General features: G+C 52.5%; 6 protein-coding genes; 3 read left to right on the forward strand and 3 right to left on the reverse strand.

Annotated features, from left to right (window-relative positions):
- Positions 1–3,077: 3,077 nt before the first annotated feature.
- CHC_T00000349001 (hypothetical protein) lies at positions 3,078–3,624 on the reverse strand. XM_005709833.1 is given in 2 exon segments: positions 3,078–3,240; positions 3,241–3,624. 1 exon segment carries the CDS (start codon positions 3,622–3,624, stop codon positions 3,241–3,243), a length of 384 nt encoding a protein of 127 aa, XP_005709890.1. The 3' UTR covers positions 3,078–3,240.
- Positions 3,625–6,244: 2,620 nt separating this feature from the next.
- Positions 6,245–7,467, forward strand: CHC_T00010043001 (G-patch conserved protein). The gene is made up of 2 exons (XM_005709834.1): positions 6,245–6,339; positions 6,408–7,467. Exons 1-2 carry the CDS (start codon positions 6,245–6,247, stop codon positions 7,465–7,467), a joined length of 1,155 nt encoding a protein of 384 aa, XP_005709891.1.
- A 72-nt stretch (positions 7,468–7,539) lies between these two features.
- Positions 7,540–9,760, reverse strand: CHC_T00000351001 (hypothetical protein). XM_005709835.1 is given in 2 exon segments: positions 7,540–8,824; positions 8,825–9,760. 1 exon segment carries the CDS (start codon positions 9,758–9,760, stop codon positions 8,825–8,827), a length of 936 nt encoding a protein of 311 aa, XP_005709892.1. The 3' UTR covers positions 7,540–8,824.
- Positions 9,761–9,766: 6 nt separating this feature from the next.
- CHC_T00000352001 (hypothetical protein) lies at positions 9,767–10,147 on the forward strand. Its single transcript, XM_005709836.1, has one exon. The coding sequence runs from the start codon at positions 9,767–9,769 to the stop codon at positions 10,145–10,147; it is 381 nt and encodes a 126-aa protein (XP_005709893.1).
- A 203-nt stretch (positions 10,148–10,350) lies between these two features.
- Positions 10,351–10,692, forward strand: CHC_T00000353001 (hypothetical protein). Its single transcript, XM_005709837.1, has one exon. It carries the CDS (start codon positions 10,351–10,353, stop codon positions 10,690–10,692), a length of 342 nt encoding a protein of 113 aa, XP_005709894.1.
- A 2,764-nt stretch (positions 10,693–13,456) lies between these two features.
- CHC_T00009117001 (Translation initiation factor eIF3, subunit C) lies at positions 13,457–16,279 on the reverse strand. Its single transcript, XM_005709838.1, has one exon. The coding sequence runs from the start codon at positions 16,277–16,279 to the stop codon at positions 13,457–13,459; it is 2,823 nt and encodes a 940-aa protein (XP_005709895.1).
- Positions 16,280–16,552: the final 273 nt, after the last annotated feature.

The following is a 16,552-nucleotide window of genomic DNA, read 5'->3' on the forward strand; positions in this document are numbered from 1 at the left end:
AGGAAGTTAGGATGCTGCGGGGCTGCGACATCGAAGCCTAAGGAGGAGGGGGACAACGGTTGAGCTGGCTACTTCGCGAAGTGTAATCTAAGAGCGAGCTGGACCCTGCTGTAACATCACGATTGGGTGACTATTTATTAAACATATTATTATTATTGGTGCATTTGTCGATTGGCAATTGGGTGTATTCTCCATGCAAAAATTTGCTCCTACGTACAACAACGGTTGTTGCCAACTCCATGGGGGAAGAAGCTTAATGAGATGAGTCACACCCTTCTCCCCGGATTGATATGGCGTCCCTCGGAGGAATCTGAGTGCCTGCAGGGCTGAGACATCGAAGCCTAAGCGGAAGGGGGACGCCGACGAGACATCGAGATTGTACGGTATGTACGGTAGTCTCGGAATGTTACCCTGCTGTAACATAATGATTGGGTGACGATTTATTCAGAATATCAATAATATTATTGGCGCATTCGTCGACTGGCGATTGGGTGTGTTCTCCGTGAACAGCAATGCGTCTGCTGAAACAAATAACTTCGGGAGCTCCTTGACAACGTCCCACATCGCTCCAGTGAGACCGTATCACGACCGTATCACGTTCTGTTTTACGTACTCGCCAATTCATGCTCTTGGCGACGCCTGTTGAGAACATTTTGAAAATCAAAGCAACCTTCTTCAGATACGTGTACAGTGCATCGTGTACCGTCTTCGACCCAAAGCTATGGCAGGGCCTGAAGTTCGAATCATCCAGACACAGTAGTAAAATAGTCTCATGCGTATACACGCATTCATACTATACTGCTTTTTGAGAAAGGTGCATCCTACTTGATTCGATGGAGATTTTCAGGAAATATATTTCGATTGCTGTGAGATTTCGATGAGCTGATGAGGTTCCATGCCTTCAGTGTGTGCCATTGTTGCAGATTCTGCCCCAAAACATAGCCTTCCCTGAAAGTAACCGGTGGAACAACTGACACTGGTTTGCTCTGTGAAATTAATCCTACACTTCAATTTCCTATGACGCCTTCTCGCATCCATATTATCTTGGCCCGCTCCCCTTCCCTTCCATATTCTCCAATCTCTCACCAATTTCCTTCGGCCCATCGACCGACACCGCTGTCCGGTCTCACTGATTCTGTTTAAGCCTTTCCAGTTTCCATCCATGCTCTTCCGATCCCCCCGCCTCACCTCCCTTCAACTAGACGAGCACAACCATTCTGTTGCACTCGCAATATCCCCAAGCCTCAACTCCTACGATCACAAGCATGCACTCCAACACATCCTCTTCGACATGTGAACAGGGCACCAGCCCCCACCCAAACACCGCCATCGCCGAACATTCCCACTCTCCCGACCTCCCCAACTACTCCGAATCCTCCCCCTCCTCCTCTTCGTCCTCGTCATCATCTTGGTCTCTCTCGTCATGCTCTTCCTCTGTCGTCCACTAGCACATGGAAAGCGTCGCAAGCCTCACTTTTTTCGAGATGCCCGCAGGTGGAATTGCCCATCTCGTCCCGGACTCGCTCCTGCCTTTGCCCCCGCCCAACCTCCAGCGTCTTCCCGATGTTGATTTTGTCACCGATGATGACGAGCCAACACAACAGCTCGAGGCTCCTGGATTTCTATCGCATCCCCCGCTCGATCCAGCGCAAACACATAGCCTGGAATCGCCGGACCCTGCGCCTCCGACGAAGAGTGCGAGCTTGGACGAATGGAGTGAAGTGGACCACAAGTACACCGTCTTGGGCAAGCGCCGCCGGGAAGACATCGATGGCACCTCAATCATCGATTCTCTCCTCCGGAAATTTCAAGTTTCATCCATGGACGACTGCAGTTGCGACAATTGGATGCGCTGCTGGATATTTATGATATGTCTGATGAAACTAAATTAAAAGTTGTTATTATTTGTGTGCTTTGATTGTTTTTGATGATTACTGTAGTCACGGAGTACTGTAAGAGAATTGCAATGGCATTGCTTGATGTATCGTAGCGGTAGTACCTTATTAGGGAGATTAATCCGAGGCGTGGAGAAAAGGAATGGATCCTGTGTTGTGTTTGTGTTTCTAGAGTGTTTCGGAACTATGGCTTTCCGTGTCATCCCCGGCAGAGAAGTTGAGAATGCGTTCGAGACTCGGCGGTGACGGGAATCGAGGATGTGAAGAGGTTCGAGAGTGGTGAGCGGGGCGATCAGATCCGCAAACGAAGACGTCTACAGAGGCGGTATGCAAAGATCATATGCATGTGATTGGCAACTCATTCCGTGCATCGATCTATGTCAAGAACAGCGCTCCAATAGAAATGCCGTGTTAGAGTCACATCCACGTGGGAGGTTGTGAATGGGTAAAATTTCCCGATCTTTTTAAACATTCCGCACGGAGCAGGAGCACCCGCAAAATCTTAGCCAACGCAAAAAGCTCCTCCGCCACACACCACAATCCTTGTCGATCTTTATATACTAGCATTTTTATGTTAAGGTGGCTTGCAGCACACAGGTGACAGGTGGAGATACCAATGGCCATAGTGACTAAGAACATGAGGTGACGGCCGAGTGAGAACTGAGAAATAGAAATGGGACAGACGGATAAAAATATGTGGCAGAAAAAGGCCGGGGACGGGTTACTGGAAAGTTCTATTTAATCGAAGAAGTTGGAATTGCAACTTCTCTTGTCAGTATTGTGGCTGGTGTCTCTGTTGTCGTAATCTCCTAAATGACAACCATCTGTTCACGCATACGTAAAGCAATCCGTAAGAGGTGGGCAGCCCCATTCTACAATTAACGAAATCCAAGTATTCTAGAGGAAGAGAGCTTTAAGTGTGGTTTCAGGGGAGAGTATGCATTCGATACTTGCATTCTACTGACAGATTGCCACTCCAAAACATCACTGAGATTATCCTACGAGTCGATCATTTGTCTATCAATTGTCTATCAGTGGATAATGGTTGTATCATCTTTTCATGGATAGCATGATGTACATTTGTGTATTATTTTGTTCAGTCATACTCGTATATTCGATAGGAGCGAGCGCTTCTCGAAGGTGATGTTCGATTGGCGTGAGGTTGCGATGAACTGGTCGTCGTCGTTGTGTCCCACAGTATGGTCAATTTATTGCTGATTCGTCACAGACGTACTGCCTTCCTCAGAAGAAGCCTGTAGAAAATGGTATTGCTTTCATCCTTCGCAAATATTGCGACACTCTCATCTGTCACTCTCCCCCCCCTCTACTTGCCTCGCTGAATGCTTCACCTTCCACCATTCACTTCACCCCATTGACTGACACCAGCGTCCCTATCTTGCCCATTCTTCTTAAGCCTTTCCACTTCCCGTTCATGCCCCACCGACCTCCCCCTCGCCCCACCTCCCCTCAACCAGCCGCCCCCCACCACTTTTTCACACTCGCGAAATCCACAAGCATCAACTCCCACGATCCCGACAATGAACGCCAACACATCCACTCCGAGAAATGAACAACGCACCGCCCCCAACCCGAACAATGCCATCGCCGACCAGCCCCACTCTCCCGACCTCCCTGACCATCCCAAACCTTTCCCCTCTTCATCCTCTACCAAAAATGAGCGGCCCAGCCAAACATTCGCCCCTCTTCCTTTGCGCCGCAACCCCCTCATGCCGTACGCACATCGCGCAAGACCTAGTCAACCCCGCCAACCTCCCGTCTACGGAGACTTCATCCATCTCCTCTCCGAAAACATCAAGTCGTCGCCGTCATCGGGTTTCTCCGTTTACGAGGAGACTCCCACGCATGGAATTACTGCCCCCTCCCAACTTGGTCGCCTTCAAGGTCCCACCACACCTCCAGCAGCTCTTAATCGCTCCCTGCTGGATGGTTCGACTCTTTCTTTCAGTCTCCAGGAATCCGCCTATGCACCCGCCTCGTGCAGCAGCCCCAATGGGGATGAAATCGTTGTCGATCCTGAAAACTTCGATCCCGCTCTCCCGATCCCCAACATCGTGCTGCCCCCTTCTGACTATTACCACGAAAACGGTTGGGGGCATACCGACGCACGTGAAGAGCCATACCCGCGATCACCTGCACTCCCGGCAGAAGCACGACAGGTGCAATACATGGAAAGCATCGCTCATCGCGACCTGCTCCAGGTGCCCGTAGATATCTTCGGTCACCCCTTCCGGTACTCGACCCCATCCCCACTCTCATCCCGCTTGCAGCCCATCCCCGTCGTGGATTTGGTCACCGATGAGGATGAGCCCGCGCAAGAGGCCAAGGCTCTGCCAACAGCATCGCGTCTCGTGCGGAAGCCAGGGCATGCACAGAGCTTGGAGTCTCCGGGATCCGCTGCCCGCTATGTCTCCCCGGTTTCTTCGGCATTCGCGGTTCGGCCTGCCGTGGAAGAAGACGAGGTGGAAAGTGACCCGGTGAGCTGTGATGCGGGATGGCGGTGGACCGTCTCGGTGGAAATTGACAGATGGGGCAACGAGGTGAAAATGGTACGCGAAGAGCCTGTGCAACGACCCATGCCTCCGAGGATGCCTGCGAGGGGTAGCGCATGGGAGGAAATGGGGCGCAATTCCACCCTCCTGGGCAAGCGACAGCGGCAAGACGATGTCGCTTCAGTCGTCGATTCCCCTCCGCAGAGCGCAAAGTTTTCCTTTGAGGAACATTGGCAAGAAAAATTGCGGCTGTCGAACATCAAAAGGATGAACGACTTGCAGTGCCGACGCCAGAGCAATGGGGAACTGAGCGCGCCTGCGGGGTCGTCGACATTGGTGGACGCATCGGATATGAGGCAGGCCAAGCGGCAAAAGATTGCTTCCTCGGTGGCTGCTCCGCTGGATCTTGGCGAGGGTGGTGACTGGCGCGACCGACAGAACAATTGGCTGACGCGAGGGGGCGGGACACAAGCATCGCCGACTACTCGCCGACTGCACGCCCTCGGACGCCGGCCCCTACGCCACGAGCGCAAGCGACAAAGAAGTGAGGGTGTTTCTGAAGGTCGGGTTCGGCGCAGACGGGCGGGCAAGGGGCGGTACTGGAGGTTAGCGGCTGCAAGTGAGGAGAATGGTAAGCAAGATGTGCTGCCGGAGATTTATGATTTATTAGATTGAATTAAATTATTTTTGTTATCGAAAACAGTAGCTGGTACTGTACCCTGCCTGTTGTGACTGGATTGGGTCAAAATCAGAAAAAGTAGTTACCATTGGTACACTTGCGTATTGACAATTGGGTGTGGGGTTCGCAGGTCATTGCGCCGTTTTGTGGGCCATCTGTGTGGCAGTACCCTTGGTTGCAAGGGTACCACACACAGTGGTACATGCAAATGGGCAGCCGGTAGTCCCGTTCTGCACAGCAGCGAATTTACAAGCTTGTCCCGAGTGCTGCAGGCGGCGTATTGTTCTATAGATGTTGAAGTTGTTCGGTGCACGCGGAAACGTCCGCGCCACGCAGTCAAAACACATCCCTCGTCGGATTAGCAGAGCTGCCAACAGAGCCAGCCGATATCCGTAACACAGCGCGTGGCACCATAGCCCCGTAACTCGCGGAAAACATTGAGTACTGGATGTGCAGAGAATTTAATCTCAGCTGTTCATGTGAGTAATGAACAAGACGAGCGAGCCCCCGCGAGCTGTCGAATTTCGGTCCTAGATGTGTGTGGCATGCATTGCTGGAACTCGTGTCTACTTGGCGTGGACGTTTGTGAATGGGTAGATGCAACCTTGTTTACAGTCGGGAGACAGAGGAAGCTGCAAGCTTTGGGCCACAACCTTTTTCCGCCCTTCACACGATCCCACTCCGAAGTAGACACCCAAACCAGTATGCCGCGCTCGCACCACCGGCCGTGCCGCCGTTTGTAGCGCTCCTTGACACAGCGCGCGCGCCCGCCATGTTTACGTCAGAGAGCGAGGGGGAAGCGCCGCCTTCAAGCGACGTGTGCGATGACTATTACCAGAATTTGCTAACCGAGGCGCTTCGAATCGTCGATCAAGATGACCCGGGGGAAGGGACTCTGGACTTGCTGCGGGCGCTGCGGGTGTCGGATTTCGAGCACAACGGGCATTATCCGGATTGGAGCCTGTGTGAAAGCCCTCCGGCGATGGGTGGACGGCAAGGCATAGCGCAGGGGGATTTGGACGGAGAAGGAGTTCATGCGGCGGAAGATGCGCGCTTCAAGGATTTTGGATGCCGACTCGCATCCGAAGGAGGGGACATGGAGAGTGACATTGCATCCGAGGTTGGGGAGGACAGGCCGACTGAGTGCGCCGAGCAATCCGATGAGACAAAGTTATCTCCACCGTCATCAGCCGCACCGAAACGAGAGGCACGAATACCAGTGCCACCCGCAAGCGCCGAAAAGGAAGAGATGGGTGTCACGTCTGATCTTTCGCCACGGGTGGTGCCGGTCACACCCTCCACTGCACAAATTCATCCCTCAAGATCTGACGCCGCTGCCGTTGTGGTATCCCGACCCCGTGAACAAGCTTCGCCTACCCCTCGGCCTCTGCCCGCGTTTGAGGCGTGTCCGCCTGAGGCATGCCCGCTCTCCATGCGCGCCAACTGGGCGCTCGTCGAAGCGCACGCCCTGTTCGCGTACCGCCACTTCAAATTGAACCCTGCGCCCTCGACGACATACACCTGTCCCCCCATGTGCGGTTCGAAGACTCGTCTGGCAATGCATCGCGCCGCGGAGGTGCTAGGGTGCCGCTCCGTGTCGAACGGCAAGGGAAGGGAGCGGCAAGTCGTGCTGACGTGGACGAAGGACGGCGTCTTTCCTATCGGTGAGCTCTCTGTTATTCTGGCCGTGCGCGTCGTGCTTGTGGGCCTGTTCATCGACTGCGCAAAGGGGAGGAAAGGCAATGCCACGGTTAAGAAAGCCAGGAGAGAGGCTCGTAAAGCGAGAAGGAAAGAGGAGAGGCTAGAGGCAGCAACGAGGGTGGCGGACAAGGGCACGGATGTGGTGGTAGATGAGGCGGTAGAAAAGTATTGGCAAGAAATGTTGCAGCCGAATCTGATGTGTTATGATGGGGCGAAGGCACCGGGGCAAAGGAAGAAGGAGAAGAAGGCGAAGAAGAAGGCGAAGAAGAAGGCGAATAAGAAGGCGAAGAGGAAAGCGAAGAGGCAGACGATGGCAGGGAAAATGATCGAGGTGCCCGAGCAAAATGATCCTGTGCGGAATGGAGTTCCCCTTCCTTCGGAGTATGGGCCTGGGTACCCAGACGCACATCCGTTTTTCGAGCGGTGGGATCCGGGCACGTATCAGCTGGTAGACGGATATGCTACGCACGCGGCTTTACGCGGCGGCGAGCAACGCAGACGGAAGGCGAGCCAAGCGGGACCAAGTGCTCGGCCCTTGGCAAGTTCGAATCGAGGATTCGCGATGCTGGAGAAGATGGGGTGGAAACAAGGAGAGGGGCTAGGCACGAACAAAGAGGGTATGACGGAACCTCTCGAACCCCAACAACGCTCCAAACGCACGGGCTTGGGGGTTGGTCGATAGCAGGTGGGAAGGTGTGTAAAAGGGCTGCTCGCCGACGTTTGACTCTCGCTGGACGAAGCTGGACGAAATGATCGAATCGGCCGTCAGGGCATGCGGACAGCTTCCGTGATCATCGCCTTTACCATATGACGAAACAATTTGTAACTCAGTAAACACACCTACTATTGTCGCCTGTTGTGCTGAATGCCAGTGTTGTGAGAAAGGTCGTCAGCGTAAAGTTGCAAAACGGGGTGCAGTTAAATTTCCCCGAGAAATGGAGAAAAGGTGTCAAGTTTGAGATAGAGTCCTGAAAGCGACTAGTACGCTTCTATGCGCCAGTCGGCATGGATTGATATACTCCACTTCCAGGTCGATGTCCTCGACTGCGCCGTATCAGTTCAAGTCACTACTCCCAACGCGCAGAAAAGTCGGTCAGTATTCGGGCGGTGCAAGGAAGGCCCCTGACCAAAAACAGAAGCGGCGGAACCTACTCATCGTCGAAGTCCTTGTTGCCCAGGTGGGGGTAATACGGGACAAAAAGGCCGTCGTTGACGGGGGCCTCGTTGGGCCTGCCGTACTCGAGCTGGTCAAAGGCCTCCTGGGAGTCCATATCGACATCGAAATACTCGTCATCGTCGTCGCGCATGATGGCCTCTGCGGCCGGGACGCCGTTCGCGTTGGGCGCGCGCGTCTCGCGCACGCGCTTGCGCGAGCCGCCCGCGTTGGGGCCGGACGAGTCCGACGCTTGCCGCAGATTGTTCGCGGGTGGCGCCGCCGGCGGAGCGGGGCGGGGCCCCGCGCGGCGGGAGAGAGGTGGCGGCGCTGGCATGGCGGTGCGGACGGGGGAAGGTGGTTTCGTGCGGGGACGGAAGCGCTTGACGAATGCTGCTCGGGACTCCAGCTAGATCGGCAAGGGAGAAGAGTGATGTCACTCCTGTCAACAGGCGTCACTAGATCCCGATTGCGGCCGTAGCAAAAATCCCGATTACCCAAGATCAATGCACTGCACACAGCACCTCTCGTGAGGTAGACCGTCTTTGAAAGCATTCTTGATGCATCTAAAGCATCAAGAATGCTTTCGAAGACTTAAAGTTCACGGCTCAGGCAATCCGCCCCAAGCATGAGTAGACCATGCAGAGCTTGCGGCTTCGTTTGCGGCCATGCCATACACCCTTTCGCATTGCCGTAATATTCCGCTCCATCAACTCCTCATCTTCTGTGAATTGCTCCTCGACAAATCGTTTACAGAAATAGCCACCTATTCCGGAAAAGATGCCGCATGGATTAAGCAATCCCTTTACCTTTCACTCCAGTGAAAGCGACCGGGGCTGTTCCACGCAAGTCCCGGTAATTCCGGAGACAACGACTTTAACACTATCTACTCGAGTATTTTAATATTTCCATCCTCCGAAACCTCTACGACGCCACCTTTCTCCATTAAGCTCCAATACGGGCTTTGACTTTCGTGCAGCCAGTTGAAGTCCTGTACTTCGCGCCACTTGTTCTCCTCCTTTAAACCTGCCATTTCGAGCAACTCCCTCGACCCTTTCGACTGTATTCTTCCTTCCCCAAACCGCACGCCTTCGCAGCTTTCTACGATCGGCTTTCCCTTGACATCGAGATAAAATGACGTGTCTACGCTCTCATGGATTCGCACCTGCCGGCATGCCAGCCAAAATTTACATCCTCGCGCCCCGGTTACATGGACAGATCCAGCCACTGCGCTGGCCACCACTTCACAGTTCTTCAAGTTATTCGCGCGAACAGCGCCTACGACGTCCAAAATCACCACTCTGGCATCGCATACATCATGGAGCAACACATCCTTCCCCTCAACAGAGCCGCGGGGATAAACCAACACTTGAGAGGATCCTTTCAGACTCTCACGGTTAATCTCCACACACTTCGAGCCTGACAATGGATGTGTGGGAGGCGATGTTGCGATATCCGGTTCCGCCTTAAACGCATTCTTGTCTGCCCCTGACTCTTCATCAGGCTGAACTGCAGCTTTTCTCGCCCGCATGCCAAACTGGAATCTTTTGCGCGGCTGAAGCCGCCTGTCTGCCGCGTCCAGAGCGTCCGCTGCCGCACGAACCTCCTCTTGCGCGCGCCGCATCTCGTATCCGACCCACCATTGCGCACCTCCCGCTGTCAGCGACCTCAGCTCAGCCAGGGAATCTCGTAGCGCAGACAAGTCAGAGGTCTTCTCAACTGATGCAGTGGAGGCGTTGAGAGTGGACAAGAGCGTCTGAAAGCGCGCGCTGTAGCTTGCCGCGGTCTCTTCGGCCACGCACGGGCTGTCGGACGGGTCCATCTTGGGATGTTGGCACAAGTTGCTTCAAGCCACGGCTTGCACACGCATGAAGACTGCAGCTTGTCTCTTGGGATTGGAGGCGATTTTATCTCACCCGAAAACGGAACGGTCAAGGGTCGATGCGTGAAAGGAGACTTTCGGTTTCACGGCAGGCTTGAATCGGTGACATGTGCGCTTCATTTCGAAAACTCCAAAAAAAAAATAACAATAACCCCCCCCACCTTCCCCCCTTCCCCCCGCCTGTGTGGAATACTTATGGCCCAACCCGAGAGATCCCAAGAGATCCATGCGACTACGACTAGAGATACAGAGTATTGTATTTCTGTAGAGCTGAACTCTGGTTTGACAGAAGATTTCTCTCGAGGTCTACGTCGGAGCAAGCAGTAACCAGGGCTAGTGTACAAAACTATTACAGGATTGTGTTTATTCGCAGTCTACCAACAGCGAAAACTCTTTGGACGAACAGCACAATTGTGTTCAGGAAGACACTTGCATAGTGTATCTTTCACCAGCTCGTTTGCTGTAGCAACGAGAGTTCGAGTCGAAAGATATTCGTCCATTCAGCGAGATGGGGCAGCCGAACAAACATGATGGGCCGCCGAAAACTACGATACTTATCACCAGAACGAACCGGGCGTTCTTCTATTATCATTTCCATCTTCCGGAAGTGTTCTAGAGAAACTGGTGTGACGGAACTTCACTGCCTGCGAAGGTTAAAATATGGATGCATTTGGGGGTGGGGGATGCCAACGGTTGAGGAGGGAGCCATCATTCTGCCGATATTTTCGCCAGTGGTGAGGGAGTCAGTTGCGAATATCTGTTGTGCCATCGATACATCCAGGTTTGAAGGAAATGGTGACGTAATTCTGTTGTCTATTATTGAGGTCTCACTCACAAGCGTTTGTCGACCTGTCAGGATATCACTTGGATGAGGTCTCGGCATTTCGAGACCTCTTTCTAAATGTCTTTTCACGGTTTGGTCCTTTGCAGCCTTTCGTTGCTTGAGGATCATATGGCGTCTCCTATTTGTCCGCGCATATATTTTGCATTGCGCAGATTGCGGGCAACTCTGCCTGCAATGAAGGCAAGTCCATACGTTATCTGGGAGGCGATCGCGAATGCCTGCATGAATTTGACGAATGATCTCCCTGTTTTCACAGGCTGACGTCCATTCTTGACGGATACCATGTTTGTCAAAGCATTTCTGACAAATTGCCTTTCTGCAGAGTGACCCAATTACATTCGCACAAGGAGCAAGGGTCACTTGCTCCCCTGAGCGCACGCAGACATGGCAAAACTTGGACGGCTGTGTCACCTTGCCTCTTTTCGAGACCGACTTTGAGCTGCTCGCTTTCCTTTTGCTGCAGACCTTGGGTCTATGAGCGGTGAGTTTTCCCTTTTCCTGGACGCTGAGGTCTGAATATGCAATTTCATTTTGCTCGCTTGCGCAGGATTGCGTTTTTGAAGAGATCAGTTCATTGGAAGAAGACGACTCTGTCGTGAGCTTGCTGAAGGTCCCACTGTCAGAATCCCCACAAGCAAAATTCAAGTAGCTAAGGACCTCATTAGGAGTCACAGGTTCGAACGTGGTTCGCCCCAACGCTGGCAAAGGTGACTGCAGTGCTCTTAGGAGAATGTCATCACTTTGTGAGTCTGTATCGAAAGGAGGCGGCGTCTGTGGGAAACATTGCTTATCGCTCGTTAAGGTTCCCGGTTCTTCTTCGGTCGGGACTACAATAGTTAAGCCATTAACCTCCTGAAACGCAGCTGGACAAAACGTTGAGTTGGCGTCTGACAAAGAATTCAAAATCATTCTCAATCGCAGTTGGGAGTGAGGAAGGTTGAGTCCAGTGGATGGGATTTCGGTTTCGCCAGTTGCAGTCGACTCGGAGAAGAACACGACGGCTCTTGATCGATCTGAAATACACCCACGGACCAGGAGGTGAACGAGAATGTATAGCAAAGATATGTCCCAACGATTCCCAAAGCACTCATACAACAGGACCTCCTTCAGTAGAAATGTTAGGTTTCGCAAGATGGCGCCATGCAAGGACGCAGACCGCTATGGCCCTATCCTTACTAGCTTCCGGGGCCTTGCGATACGCATGTTTTCGTTTCTTTCAGCCTCACCTCATCTTGTAAGCCCATCACGCATTACGAAATAATAGTGGTCTTCTTACTTGGCTCAAATATGCGAAGTCCCGGCCTCGATGTACCATAAGAGTGCCCTGCTCCAGAACGCGCGGCCATGCCGGTTAGTCCTGCGGAGACCGTGTGCTGACTTGCGCCCTGGTCATGTGTGCCCTCAATGTTTGTGGCCACCATGCCCATCTTGAAAATGTGGCCCGGCAAAAACCGCCACCTCAAAGTCCACAAGGTGGCAGAAGGCTCCTTTCTAGCGTACATATTAGACGACGGGCATCCACTTGCGCAGGCCCGAGGGTTAAGTGGGTAAATTGAGAGCACGAGGGCATACATGTTTCTTATGCGGCAAAAGCGCCAGATGCAAGATGCCCTAGAGCGTTTACAGCGAAGGTCGGACAATGCGTCAGAGCATGCGGCGCTCAAGAATGACCTGTCAGTACCCCATTCCAGAAGTCATGACAAACATCAGCTTTGGTACTGTGCAGTCATTTGCATCCCTGCTTCAATTGTTCTCGGTTATGGGGCGTTATTGAAAGAGGCCCTACGCATATATATATACCACTCGAGTATCATTTTTGCCCCCGCCCCAGTCATCTACATCCGTTCTCGTGCGTCGCTCGCGTTGTTCGTGGTGCACACATAAGCATCACAGTACTGCAGTCGCATCACTATGTGCACAGATTGCGTGAACCCGTCTTCTGCCGAGACTACAAAGAGCATGGCTAGATCCTTTTTTTTTTGCGAGATGTACTATTGCTAAAAGATTCCGACAGAGCGGTTTCCAAGAAACATGCTGAAAGGCAATAACTGCAGCGAATAAAAGGTGACAATTGCCGTCTGTCGGGCCACTTGGGATGACAGCGCCCAGACAATGCTGCTAAGTGTGGTGGCGATTTAGGATTGCGCTTCTGTAATACTCTTTCTTTATTTTCAAAGGAGCTGAGCAAAGCAGCAACCGCAATGTACCTTGCTGTGGCCTTAGTCCAATCTTGCACAAAGAATGGGTATTGAGAGTGCACTAAGATTCAAACATAGTGCGGGCCTTTCCGTTATGCTGTAATGGTGTATTAGTAAGAAGCAATAAAAGACAGCGGCTGCAACCGTACCCGAAGTTGCTGAGATGAAAAGGCGGAACTGTTCCATGCGACCGCCCGGTACTCGTATTTGAACTGTTAGCCTACCGCTGGCGGCATGTAGAGCAATACCGATTTCTTTTCAGCCTACGAACGCACTACGCAACACATTTAACCAAGTGAAATGCAACAGGGAGAACAAATGCCTGCCAAAAGGCCTGCCGGCCTGCCATGCACGCATGAGACTATGTCCAGGACCACCCACTTTCGTTGATTCAGAATGCGAGCCAATTCCCACTGCTTCAGTCATCTAGTCACCCTTGACCTAACAGTGCCTCCGCCTTGACGGAGACAAAGATCAAACAAGCAAAGCAACCCATACAGTGATCCGAAGATCCATCCGTAGGAACGTGTGATAATAGCTGTCAATGGCAAAACCTCAGAGGAGAATTTATGTTCAATACTCATCTAAACTTGCTTATCTGTTGCCTGATCTAGAGTCCATACCATCTCGGTTTCTCAAATCGCTGTTTCCGCCGCCGCCGCCCGTTCGACGGGAGCGTCCACGCATTCCGCGACCGCTTTGCTTCCAGTCACCACCCTTTCTGTCACCATCATCCTTTCTATCTCCACGGTCTCCGCCACCAGTCTTAGCGTCCATTAACTTTTCGTTGTTGTCCGTCATGTTCGCCACCTTAGACGCTAACTGCAGAGCGAGCGATTGTAACCGGCTTGGCTCTGTCCTCCTCATCACAATACTGGCGGTCGGTTGGTCCCAGCTAGCACGCATCTCTTGGTTAATTATCATCTTTGAAAGCACAGAATGCACCTTCGCATCTGGCAAACCGAAGAGATGTGAAAGCTGAGATGTTGACATAGACTCGAAATAAGAGGAATAGCTCAGTGAAAACGTCCTCAGTGCTTCGACTTTCAGAAGTTCCTTGAGGCGCTCCAAAGTTTCTGTTCTCGTGGTCGAAGACAAAGCCTTCCAGGAGCGCACACCCCGAACATGGTTGTACGCGCCATTCCAATCTCCCCGCATGAGGCACCTCGTTGCTGCCATAACGAAGTCACGTGTGTTTTCAGGTGGACCCGGGAAAGCCTGCTTCATAGAGTTCCGCAAGAAGTACTGGAATGACTTGGATATGGCATAGCGGCGCACATCACCACGGGCTTTGCTCAGAGCCATGGCGGGTACTTCAAGCAGCATGGCGGAAGTCAAATGCGCTGTTTCAATGAAATCGAGGTTGATGTGCATATGGTAAGGAATCTGGCGACGCGCCTCCGCCTTCTCTTGGTCGGGAGTTTTCTCATATCCTCTCTGTTGCGTAATGCCTTGAGCAAGAAGTTCCTTCATACGCGCAAGCCCTCCTCCACCCCCGCCAAAACTAGGTGAGCACAGCTCTTGCAGACACGCATGTGCTTCCCGGGGCTTCCCAATGCGGAATGCGCACAGACCCATTTGGGTCATGGTGCGATTGAACATTACTTGCAGAGGAACATCTGCATCTAAAATCGTCTCCTGGAGATGAGACATCAAGAGCATGTCGCGGGCGGCGAAAAACCTGTTCTCTAGCGCATGATTGTAAATGTGGGCAAGCATCGTGAATGACTTAGCTCTTTCATCGCCATATCGATACACCAGCACGGCCAGTTCAGTTAAGGACTTGTCAGAGTTCTTACGCCCACAGAGTTCTTCAACCTTGTTGTTGAGTTCGTCGGGCTTATAGTACATATGAGTGACGCGACGGGCGGCCACCCTAGCCGCTCGAGCCCGCAATGCATTAAGTCTAACTCCATCACTAGCATCTCTTCCCTCTTCACGATCAGCTGCCGTCTCGAGGTAAATCTGGACATCAGCTGCAAGGTCGAGTAGAGCTGTTTCGTCCTTGAGTCGCTCGACATATTCTGGTGTGTACGCATCTGTATGCTGCCAAGCTCGGTATAGTTCATCGTCAAAGCGTTCAAACGTAGTGACGATGTCACCGCGAACTATGATTTGGCCTTCGGCATCAACTTCTGTTTTCTTCACCTGCTCGTTCGCGACGCCCTTTGCACCTGTACCCTCGACGGCTTCTCCAGTCGGATCAATAATTTCACCACCAAGGGCCGCCCCCTTCAGCAGTATGCTTGCATCTTCAACTTGGCGATCAGCTTCGTCAGAAAACCGAATACCTGGGAAATTGTCACGAGCGAGGGCAATGACATCCTTGGCGTTCCCTATCGCAGAGCGCCAGAGTTCAGCCGGCATGAACAGCTTCGCAGCAGGAATACCGTCAAACTTGGCAGAGATGAGATGAAGCATGATCTCAATGCGCTGGCGCGGGCTCTTCGAACACGGAACAAGAGACTCGATAAGGGTGATTTGCTCAAGCTTATTCGTCCCCCGACGGCCACGTGCCTGTAGAATCTCTAGCATCTTTGCGTCAACGCTCTCTTCAGTCATCTCTTCGGGTTTGAAGACCTCTCGGACAATGGGCTTTCTTGTGACAACAGTGAAACCATCATCATCGTCAGCATCATCTGCAAGCCCGGGGTCATCTCTCGCTACTGAGACCTTTTTAACCTTCCTTGACTTGCTAGTCTCGGCGGCAGAGTCTGTGACCTTGTCCTTCCTAAGCCAGATTGAAGCTCCCCTTCCACCACCGTCGTCGGAATCGGATGATGAATCAGTGCTAGAAAAGTCCGAGTCATCCGAATCATGTGCCTTTTTCTTGAAGCCTTCATCATCGGAACTATCCGAGTCTGACGAATCGTCCATGTTCATGTCATACAACGTCGGCTTTCCAGTAGCTTTGAGGGAGTCGATCTCTGCCTTATACTGGCGGCTGTTCTTAGGGACCTTGAGCTTCATGCGATTAAGACTGGTGGCATTGGTCTTACTGAGCTTGGGCTTTTCCTTCAGTGTGGAGGACACAAAGTCCTCGATGGTGATAATTGCGCGCACGTATATCTCTGGGACTGGGGGCTTGCGCCCGGACACCATATCCGTTTTCATGATCTTCTTAAGGGCGTCATTAAGGGAATCAAAATCCTCTTGTAGTTTTGACCAGTCTGAATTCTTTATATGGTTCTTGACGTCGTTCGATATTGCGACGAGAGCGTCAAAACGACGATCCTTCGCGGAGCGCGAGATACGCTTGACGTCATCGTCGTCGGAATCGGATTGCAGAAAGCGCGAGCGGGTGACGCCACCCACGGTCGTTCGGGCGCCGGACGGGCCGACGTCGTCGTCGCTGGAAGAAGACGATGACTCCGAGGAAGTGTCCGAGTCGTCGCCCGTGTGGAAGAAACGAGACATGGTTGCAGGCGGAATGTGGCCAATGCGGAGGGGGTTTGCACAACGGCCGGGTCGTATACAATCGTTGGTGCAGGGTTGACGGATGCCCGGGAGCGAGTGGGTAACGGCGATGGGCAACACAAGGATTCGCTTGGAGCTCTGGCGGACGTCGACGGCGAAATATTCTTACTTTTTCAAATGTCCTATGCGAAATATTTCATTCATCTGTACAGTAGTTGGCAATGGAGGAGAACACGTGGAATACGCGCAAGTGGTGGAAGACGTGTCCACGCT

This window comes from Chondrus crispus, genomic scaffold, assembly GCF_000350225.1.
Source record: "Chondrus crispus Stackhouse genomic scaffold, scaffold_500, whole genome shotgun sequence".
NCBI lineage: Eukaryota > Rhodophyta > Florideophyceae > Gigartinales > Gigartinaceae > Chondrus > Chondrus crispus.

Excerpts from the sequence above, each read along its gene's own strand:
- CHC_T00000349001 (XM_005709833.1), bottom strand. The coding sequence starts at position 3,624 with ATGAGGGGGTTGCGGCGCAAAGGAAGAGGGGCGAATGTTTGGCTGGGC.
- CHC_T00010043001 (XM_005709834.1), top strand. The coding sequence starts at position 6,245 with ATGAGACAAAGTTATCTCCACCGTCATCAGCCGCACCGAAACGAGAGG. Across the intron at positions 6,340-6,407 it reads CCGAAAAGGAAGAGATGGGT|ATCTGACGCCGCTGCCGTTG; the intron begins GTCACGTCTGAT and ends TCATCCCTCAAG.
- CHC_T00000351001 (XM_005709835.1), bottom strand. The coding sequence starts at position 9,760 with ATGGACCCGTCCGACAGCCCGTGCGTGGCCGAAGAGACCGCGGCAAGC.
- CHC_T00000352001 (XM_005709836.1), top strand. The coding sequence starts at position 9,767 with ATGTTGGCACAAGTTGCTTCAAGCCACGGCTTGCACACGCATGAAGAC.
- CHC_T00000353001 (XM_005709837.1), top strand. The coding sequence starts at position 10,351 with ATGGGCCGCCGAAAACTACGATACTTATCACCAGAACGAACCGGGCGT.
- CHC_T00009117001 (XM_005709838.1), bottom strand. The coding sequence starts at position 16,279 with ATGTCTCGTTTCTTCCACACGGGCGACGACTCGGACACTTCCTCGGAG.